The 10,621-nt window shown below is 43.9% G+C and overlaps 1 protein-coding gene across 1 annotated transcript in view; it reads right to left on the bottom strand.

The window, feature by feature from the left end:
* Nucleotides 1-245: 245 nt before the first annotated feature.
* PDGFRL (platelet derived growth factor receptor like) overlaps nucleotides 246-10,621 on the bottom strand; it is a 47,301-nt gene continuing 36,925 nt past the window's right edge. The window contains exons 4-6 of the mRNA XM_060085983.1: nucleotides 7,626-7,919; nucleotides 2,212-2,351; nucleotides 246-731 (exon numbers count right to left, since the gene is read on the bottom strand). Of these exons, the coding sequence (XP_059941966.1) occupies nucleotides 543-731; nucleotides 2,212-2,351; nucleotides 7,626-7,919 (623 nt within the window). The 3' untranslated portion in view covers nucleotides 246-542. The remainder of the gene's footprint in view (nucleotides 732-2,211; nucleotides 2,352-7,625; nucleotides 7,920-10,621) is intronic.

Raw genomic sequence — 10,621 nt, forward strand, 5'->3', positions numbered from 1 at the left:
TAGTACTTTTGAGTGCAGCGGTTAAAAAGTTTACATATTTTTTGATACCTTCATATACAATAGTTCATGTATAGTTGAACTATATATTACTCCGTTTTTAGATTCTCATATTTTGTGGTTATATCAAAGAGAATATTTGGTATTGACTCAGACATTGCTGCCCCAAAAATCCTTCTGGATGTACTTCAAGCCAACTTAAAAAACGAGCACTTAGCCCATTTTTTGTTTTTTACAAAAACTTGCTCGTTTAATAGAAATGATTATATAAAGTTGTTTACATATATGCCTTCTTAGTATAAACACTAGAAACCCATATACGTAGGTCAGCAGTCAGAATACATGCTTTCTGTTAGAATTAACACTTCTATAATTAGACCGGTGACTTCCTTTTAGTTTGGAAGTCTGGGTCTGACTCACAAGGCAGGGCCTGGGGTTTGGCGCTTGACATCAGCCTCTGGCAAAGCACTGGTCAAAAGAACCCTGGAGCTGGTTGTGTACACAAGTGGGCTTTCCATCAATTCATTTATACTTCATCTTCCAAGTCAGGAAAGCTCCACAGTGGTAGCTACTGAGGTCTGTCCTCGGAGATTCTGAGCGGTGCAAATGTAATAACCTGCGTCAACCATCTCAAAATCTTCAACGATCAGGATGCTCTGGGAGAGCCTCGTGGTGTGGCCCAGTCCTCTGTGGATCAGCCGCCAACTGTCTTGAATCGTCACAGGCCTTTCATCCTGTTGAACGACACCCACCCGGGCTGAAGCACAAACCACAAGCTGCTGTAAACAGCTCACATTCATCCTCTGCTGTTGAGTATCCCTTTCAAAGTGCAAAACACATGCTCCTAAAAGACTATTTGGTATGCGCAGTTCAACACTGTCTAGTCAGTTTAGGCTGCATTTTTTCCAAGCAGTCTTGAATTTCATTATGCTGTTTGGCTTTCTCTTTCTGCCCTTTTCATCAATGTTTCTACTTAATATAAATTTTATTCTTTTGGAACTCCAAGAATGAGGGACTGGTATGAGGCATAAGAATACAGATAAAATTTTCCACTGCTCTCCTGTTGACACTCCCCACGTTCACCCCTTCGTGCAGTGGTTCTTATTCACAGAACTTAAAGTCAAAAAGAAGCCCGAAGCACTCACCGTATAAATGAATACGAGCCCCTAATTGTTCAGACTGGGAGAGGGAGATGTCAGATTAGTCAAATGTGCCACAGGACTACAGTGGGAGAGAAGTACCGAGGATGGATAACGTGATACCCTAGGTGACTTAACTTCGTATTTCTAGAAAGTGAGATGGTCACTTTTGAGATGCTTCTTCCAACTTTGGTGATAAGTAGTGTTTTCTGGATTAGTTTAACATAATTGTAATTTTATAGTATTACTAAATTAATACCCTTTCTGCTAATAATTAGCAAAGTAAAAAAAAACTCCACCTCTAATGAAAATTATTAATGTCTTCTAAATGGAACAACACTTTTTAAAAACAAGTACCTAGTACTAGAAAAGTACCATTCTCCAGGGGGAGTTATTTTCCACCAATCACAGCCCTTAAACCAGAAGTGTATTGGCTACCGAGTGAGTACATTTTAGGAGGCCAAATCTCTTCTGGCAACAAAGGGATTATTCCATGTTGGTAGCAAAGCTGTTTATTTTTGTGAGCAGAACAGGCCCAGAGGCTACATGTGCTGGAGTTGTTTTTATGGGAAGTCTATTTTAAAATGATCTCGGCCTCACAGCACCTTTTTGAAGGCCTGGATTTATATGCCAACTTGGTGGTTGTCTACTTAGAGCTCGTTGCCCTGGGGCCCAGCTTTTATAGGAGAGAATACTGAAGGATTCCAGAAGGAGGTTAGATTGGCCTCCAGTCGACCCAGAATTAAGATTGAAGGTTGAGGTTGCAGGTGAAGGAAGGAGGCCTCCTTTCCTGTTCATGCCGCGTCCCCTTCCTTAAGGGTCATGAAGAAAAATAACATGAAGAGAGTACATTGACTGAATTGCCTAATGGAACCCAGTCACTTTTTTCCTGTCCATTCATAAAAGCCATTTGTAAATATACTGAAACATCTTAGGAGGAAACAAGCGAGCCTTAGCCCTACCGTAGCTGCACACGTCTCTCATACGTCTTTAAGTTATAGTCCATATCAGTGAGTTGGGGGTGGGTAGGGAACAAAACAAGTAAGGCAGCTGACTGAGGCCGGGGTATGCTTACCTTCTGCCCTGGGTAGATCCACCTGAATTCCACCTCCACATCCGGCTCCCCGAGGACCGTGCAGAGGACGCTGATGTCATCCCCACCCTTCACTTTGTTTGCAGATGCCGAGATGGTTGTTGACGGAGGACCACTGGGAACTGGAAGTGAGCAGGGGACGGGGGATGTGAGGTGAAAGCCATGGGCCATGGCAGAGACAAACCAACAGACGTGTTCTCTTCTTTGGGCAGGTATGGAACATTCCCGTCTTTCTTCAGCTCCCCACCTAGCATCGGGCCTACCCTCTCCACCACTTCCAGTTTCCTCTGACACCTCCTCTTTCTCTACCGTGGTGGTCCAGGATGGGGTGGTCATTCAGAAGTCCCCAGGCCCAGGCATTACACTTGTAATGAGGAGAAGAGCCCAGAAGGTCTGCCAGCAGCTCACGTGAAGGGAATAAAAAGGTAGAGGGAGAAGAAGGGGACTGGGGGCGGGGCAAGCAGAAGGAAGAGAAGGCAGCCTGGAGGGAGAGCCACTGATGGGTGAAGGTGGACAGGTGTGCACCTCAGGAAGTAGAGGAGAGAGTCTGAATCTACCAAAGGGAGAGACATTTGTAGGAAGGGTGCCTGATGTTTCTACTTCACAGCATTTCAGAGACAAAATTCTTCATTAGGCTCAGTCCACTCGAGTAAGTTTGACAGCAGCCTTGAGCAAGGCAACGTGCTGGGAGTGGAGGCTGTGGCCCCGAACCAGACAGACGTGGTCTCTGAGCCCCGGGGCCTCTAGTGGGAGAGGCAGACACTCAGCAGGTCACTGTGTGGTTGGTTTAGAACCTGAGTTGTGGGAAGAACTTGAAGGAGAAGCCCAGAGTGCTGGGGAGGTTCAGGATGGTCTGAGAAGCAGGAAAGCCTTCCTTAAGGGACGTTTGAACTAAAATCTGAAGGAAAAAGGGGAGGCACCAGCAGACAGGCCCGGAGGGGAGGTGGGGGAAGCCTGGGAGAGGGCAGAGGCCGGCCATGCAAGAAGACCTTTCAGGCCACGTGGAAGATTCTGACTTTGGTTCTAGGAAAAGCAGAACCCTTTGAATGGTTTTAACTGGAGCTAAAATCAGCTACAGTGTGGAAGATGGAGAAAGCATGGGCACAGAAGAGAGCAGTTGGAAAGGTATGCATATGGGCCCAAGGAAGAGATGATGATAGTTGAACTCTTTGCAGTAGGATGGAGAGAAACAGCAGAATTTGGGAGCTTTGATGGAATAAGTCAAAAGAACTGGGAGGGGCCGGAAGTGTTTGGGGCTCCTGCACCCTGGAACTGCAGTGCCATCACTGGGAGGAGGAAAGCTGGAGAACCAGACCTGGGAGGAAGGCCCAGAGTCCAGGGAAGGGCCTGTGAAGCATCTCAGCACAGATGTTAGGGAGAGAATTGGATACATGAAGCTGGCACTCCCAGATCTGGGCCACATACAATCCCCTGGGAGTGATTAGTGAATAGATACGCAGCAGAGCATGGCTATGGTTGAGATCATCCAGGAAGAGGATGAGGACAGACAAAGAAGGTGCCTTGGGGAACTCCAACATTTAAAACCTGGGAGAGCCAGCTCATTCTATGAGGCCACCATCACCCTGGTACCAAAACCAGACACAGATACCACAAAAAAAGAAAATTACAGGCCAATATCACTGATGAACATAGATGCAAAAATTCTCAACACAATACTAGCAAACAGAACCCAACAACACATTAAGAGGATCATACACCATGATCAAGTGGGATTTATCCCAGGGATGTGAGGATTCTTCAATATATGCAAAGCAATCAATGTGATATGATACACCACATTAACAAACTGAAGAGTAAAAACCATATGATCATCTCAACAGATGCAGAAAAAGCTTTTGGCAAAATTCAACACCCATTTATGATAAACTCTGCAGAAAGTGGGCATAGAGGGAACCTACCTCAACATAATAAAGGCCATATATGACAAACCCACACCTAACATCATTCTCAACAGTGAAAAGCTGAAAGCATTTCCTCTAAGATCAGGTACAAGACAAAGATGTCCACTCTTGCCACATTTATTCAGCATAGTTTTGGAAGTGCTAGCCATGGCAATCAGAGAAGAAAAAGAAATAAAAGGAATCCAAATTGGAAAAGAAGAAGTAAAACTATCACTGTTCTCAGATGACATGATACTATACGCAGAAAATCCTAAAGATGCTGCCAGAAAACTACTAGAGCTCATCAGTGAATCTGGTAAAGTTCCAGGGTACAAAATTTAATACACAGAAATCTCTTGCTTTCCTATATACTAACAATGAAAGATCAGAAAGACAAATTAAGGAAACAATCCCATTTACCATCACATCAAAAAGAATAAAATACCTAGGAATAAACCTACCTAAGGAGGCCAAAGACCTGTACTCAAAAAAAGTGTAAGATTGGGGCTTCCCTGGTGGTGCAGTGGTTGAGAGTCTGCCTCCACTGCAGGGCACGTGGGTTCGTGCCCCAGTCTGGGAGGATCCCACATGTCATGGAGCGGCTGGGCCCGTGAGCCATGGCCGCTGAGCCTGCGCATCCGGAGCCTGTGCTCCACAACGGGAGAGGCCACAACAGTGAGAGGCCCGCGTACCGCAAAAAAAACCAAAAAAACAAAAAAAAAACTGTAAGATGCTGATGAAAGAAATCAAAGATGACACAAACAAATGGAGAGATATACCATGTCATTGTCAAAATGACTATACTACCCAAAGCAATCTACAAATTCAGTGCAATCCCTATCAAATTACCAATGGCATTTTTCACAGAATTAGAACAAAAAAAATTGTACAGTTTGCATGGAAACACAAAAGACCCCAAAAAGCCAAAGCAATCTTGAGAAAGAAAAATGGAGCTGGAGGAATCAGGCTCCCTGACTTCAGACTATACAAAGCTACAGTAATCAAAACAATATGGTACTGGCACAAAAAACAGAAATATAGGTCAATGGAACAGGATAGAAGGTCCAGAGATAAACCCAAGCACCTATGGTAACCTAATCTATGACAAAGGAGGCAAGAATACACAATGGAGAAAAGACAGTCTCTTCAATAAGTGGTGCTGGGAAAACTGGACAGTTACATGTAAGAGAGTAAAATTAGAACACTCCCTAACACCGTACACAAAAATAAACTCAAAATGGATTAAAGACTTAAATGTAAGGCCAGATACTATATAACTCTTAGAGGAGAGCATAGGCAGAACACTCTATGACATAAATCACAGCAAGATCTTTTCTGATTCACCTCCTAGAGTAATAAAAATAAAAACAAAAATAAATAAATGGGACCTAATGAAACTTAAAAGCTTTTGCACAGCAAAGGAAACCATAAACAAAACGAAAAACAACCCACAGAATGGGAGAAAATATTTGTAAATGAATCGACCGATAAGGGATTAATCTCCAAAATATACAAACAGCTCATGCAGCTCAATATCAAAAAACAAAGAACCCAGTCAAAAAATAGTCAGAAGATCTAAGTAGACATTTCTCCAAAGAAGACATTCTGATGGCCAAAAAGCACATAAAAAGATGCTCAACATCACTAATTATCAGAGAAATGCAAATCAAAACTACCATGAGGTATCAACCTCACACCAGTCAGAATGGCCATCATCAAAAAATCTACAAACAATAAACGCTGGAGGGGGTGTGGAGAAATGGAAACCCTCCTACACTGTTGGTGGGAATGTAAGTTGGTACAACCACTATGGAGAACAGTATGGAGGTTCCTTAAAAAACTATAGACCTACTGTATGACCCAGCAATTGCACTTCTGGGCACATATCCAGAGAAAACCATAATTCAAAAAGATACACACACCCCGACGTTCATTGCAGCACTATTTACAATAGCCAAGACATGGAAGCAACATAAGTGTCCATCGACAGAAGAATGGATAAAGAGATGTGATACATATATATATAATGGAATATTACTCAGCCATTAAAAAGAATGAAGTAATGCCATTTACAGCAACATGGATCGAACTAGAGATTGTCATACTGAGTGAAGTAAGTCAGACACAGAAAGACAAATATCATATGATATCGCTTATATGTGGAATCTAAAAACTCGGTACAAATGAACTTATTTACAAAACAGAAATAGAATCATAGATGTAAAAAACAAACCCATGGTTACCAGGGGGAGAAAGCAGGGGAAGGGATAAATTGGGAGATTGGGATTGAGATATACACACTACTATATATAAAACAGATAACTTAATAAGGATCTACTGTATAGCACAGGGAACTCTACTCAAGACTGTAATGGCCTATATGGGAAAAGAATCTTAAAAAGAGTGGATATATGTATATGTATAACTAATTCATCTTGCTGTACACCTAAAGCTAACACAACACTGTAAATCAACTATACTCCAATAAAAATTTTTTTAAAAAATTAAAGAGCTGGCAAAGCAGAATGAGAAGGCTGTGGGGAAAGCAGGAAAAAAAAAATGGGACCAGGGGAGAGAGGGTTTCATGTAGGCAAAGTAGAATCTAGAAGGACGGGAACAGAAACTTGTCTGCTGGACTTAATGGCCTGGGAGGGCCTTTAGCCAAGGCTGCTTTGGTGGAGCTTAGGGGAGAAAGCTGAGGAGCATGGGGGAGGGGACCGGGAGGGCTCTTTCAGGGAGTTTGGCTGTGATGGCGGAGAGAGATGGCCGCAGCGGAGGGTGGCTAATGGAGGGCTGAGAGGGTTATTTGGTAGCAGAATGTTGGAGACTGTGGCCTTGTGAATAAGTCTCACGGCTGAGAACAAGGGGCATGAAGGAGCCTAAGTTCTCATCTCAGAGAGCAGCTAGCTCTGGGGCCACTCATCCCATCACAGGGTCCCCAAGCAGGACCCCTCCACCCCTCACACAGACCCCTCACCAGGCTCATGTCAGAGTTCCTTGGAGGGAGGACAGTCATCAGTGAGGGACCAGAGTGCAGGAAGAGGGACCCCCTCCTCTCCTCCCCCACAGGGCTGGGGAGGGTGCTTTCTCTCCTGCAAGTCGGGGGAGGGAGGCCCGAGAGAACCGCTTGTCAAGGGAGGGGAGGTGACGTGTGCTGCTGCAGTAGGAGAGCTGCTCACTAGCTGACCGTGTGCCCGAAGCTCAAGGCTGGAGAACACGGGAGGATGACATGGGGATCTGGGATCCCCATGAGCAATCACACGGAGGCAGGACCAGAGTGAATGTTGCAAGGACTTGAAGAGAAGGGAGTCGGGAGGGAGTTGTGTTGGGGTCACGGGCAAGGAGGTAGAACGTTCTAGAAATGGCGGTGCTGCAGAGGGGCCTTTAAGAACAGCATTCTGTGCCTGATTTCCCTCCATAATTGGGAACAGCAGAACCTGATGCTGACCAGCTGGAAGTGACTCCCGTCTCGGCCCTGGCGGGGAGCGGGCTTACCTTCTGCATAGAGCAGCTGGTACTTGACAGAGATCTGAGACTTGCCCCCGGCCTCCGCCTTGCAGTAGACCACCCCCTGGTGGTCAGAGTGCGGTTGCAGATACACAAAGCCTCTCTTCATATCGTAAACGATGTCTGTTCCGTTGGCCTGGATCTCCTTGGCCGGGAACTCCCTGTGGAGCGTGACTTTGGCCGACAGGACAGTCACTCGACAAGGAACCACAGCCTGTCTGTCCGGGTTCAAGTAGACGACATCAAAGTAACTGGGAGAAGGTACAAAGAGTTCTCCTTTCTCTGCAAAGGGAAAGACACAGCCTCATTTATTCTGGAGAAACAAGGTAAGAGCACTTAAAGGGATTCTTATTATTCACGGCACAAAGATGAGGGTGGATTGACAATATACTCGGATAATGGAGTCCTTATGAATTGAAAAGGCTATTTTTAAAAATGCTTTTCCTTTTCTGGAAGAAGGATGTTACTTCCCATCTTCTTAAAGGAAGCAAAATAGGTGTTAGTTCAAGCCCAAATCAGGCCCATTGGATTGTCTCACTGAGGAAGCAGGGAAGGAGGCCGATTTCCTTGTTGAGCAGCTTTAACACCTGTGAACAATCTGCTGTGTGTCTAGAGAAGTCGGCCCCACAGCCCTTGCTTAGTATCTGCCCGTTGGGAGGAATTTCCTGGCTCAGCAGAGCCTCTCTGAGACGGGCCCAGTGAGGGTGCTGGTGTCCTCATAGCCCAGAGGACTCATTCCTGGCAAGGTCAAATGGAAAGGGAATCAAGCAGGGACAGATGAGGAACCCGCTGGTCTCAGGTTCTGGGCTCTGCTTGGCTGCCACTGGGCTGGGGACCTTCAGCCATTTGCTTACACTTCTCCTGTTCCCTTTGAAATCACGCTGCATGTTCTTTAAGCTCTAGATGACGGCATTTTTATCTTATAGAAATGAGGACTGGTTTATCCATACATTCCTCAGGACAGTCAAGGGACTCTGGATTGGGTTTGGGGGGTTTTGTTTTTTGTTTTGGGCATGGCACATTAAATACTTTGTTTTCTGCATCATTCTGTGAGAGATTACACTAATATCTAAGAGAAATCTTTGAACTGAATCACACCTCAACATTTATTCAATTGTCTCCCACGTTTTCCTACAATATTCCCGAAACAATTATTCTTGGCTTTCTTCACTAGCCTTTGTGCCCCAGTTGTATGATTTTTTTTGTTTTTTAGGTTGGGGACAGAATTCCTGGACACAATAGCAAATGTCTTCATGGGCCAAGAGTTCTTTGGCTCTGAGAGCCAGCTTCTGTAACGTGGAATCACAGCTTACGGAGTCTCCATCTTTGCAAGACTTTCCATCAGTCTGGGTGACTTGTGCCACTTCATGATAAACTGACCTTCAGGCTTAGGTGAGGGCATCTTGATCAACGTCGTACCTAACACCCCTGTGTCCACACAGAATAAGTCCGTGTGGCCTTGAATGTGTCACTTCATCTCTCTGTGCTTCAACATCCCCGTCTGTAAAGAGGAGAATCTGGAGCAGATAGTATTAAAGATCTCTTTTTAGCAAACGTATTTAAGGAATGTATGGTTGTCAGATTCAGAAACAACTTTTGTTTTAAGGTTTTATGGAGGAATCTGAACCAACGAGCAAAGCCAGTAGAAGACGTGAACAATCTGAACTTCAGAACACAAAAATGAGGTCTTACTTCCTGTACTATAATCCATGCTTTGAAAGAAGTGACCACACCAGTTGCTTTAACAAACAGAAAAAAATACGTATTTGCCAAGTGAATGGAGGAAGCAAGGCTGCAGGAAGAATATATGAATGAGTCAACAAATTATTATCTATAAATTAAACCTGTCAAATTTTCATTTATTCATCACTTGACATTTAGTGAGCATGTACTACATAAAATATTTTATTAATGCATTTGATTATTGTAACTTGAAAAATAATATTGAATTTCCTTTAAAATGAAAAAATATTTGCCATCAGTAGATTCCATCTACCAAAAAAAAGTATGTTCAAGTTTATATTTAAAATTATAGATCACATATGCCCCCCACTCAGAAAACTTAGTTAATAGGCTATAAGCTAAAATCCAAATTATAACAAACTCCACATTTGGTAAAGTGCTTGTTAATGTGGTTTTACTACATTTGTAAACTGGATCCTATGCCTTTTACGATGAAGAAGCCCTACTGCTGGTAATGTCCTCCTCCTTGATCTGGGTAGTGGTTACATATGTACAGTTCCCTTGAGGATCATCCACTGAGCTGTAGAATCATGATTTGTGTATTTCCCTTTCTATACATTATACTTCAATATAAAGTTACAGAGGGGGGGAAAACCCTCTGAGAGCCTCCTGGATGCAGATTAAATATAACATGGGGCAGTTACTTAATCAAAAATTGCACAAATTAACCACAGTCAAAAGAAGCTTCACAGTGTTTGCAATCTAACCGTAGGAAACATAAAAACATAATGAATGCCAGACGTTTCTCTGTGTGGGTGGTAGGGAAGCATATGTTCTGAAAGACTCCAGAGCCAATAGCCTCCATAACAGCCCATCTTGGTTTTCCAAACCCACCCAACGGCTGAAAAGACACATCGCTAAACCTTATCCCGAAAATCCAACCGGACCCCTGGTGCTGAGGGATAAGAAAACGACACAACGCTTTAGGTCGCGTTCCTGATCCAAGTTTCTTGAAGGTTGAAAATAAATATTGATTTTTTTCAGCCTTCCTTTGATGCACAAAAGGGCTTCCGTAAGTTAAGAGGATCTACCTCCAGATCTCAGAGAACCTATGACCCTAGTGAGACGGTCTGCTTGAGGGAGGTCTTCAGTTCAAAACCTCAGCTCCAAAAACCACTACCTGGGGAAGACATGAGAGTGCTAATCACAGCAAAGACTTTTCATTCTGCGACCTGAAACGTGGTGTCAGTTCTTGTCCAGAACAACAGGCTCCGTTAGTCTTCATTAGTTGCTTTTTCCAC

The sequence above is a fragment of the Mesoplodon densirostris genome, chromosome 20 (genome assembly GCF_025265405.1).
Source record: "Mesoplodon densirostris isolate mMesDen1 chromosome 20, mMesDen1 primary haplotype, whole genome shotgun sequence".
Lineage (NCBI taxonomy): Eukaryota > Metazoa > Chordata > Mammalia > Artiodactyla > Ziphiidae > Mesoplodon > Mesoplodon densirostris.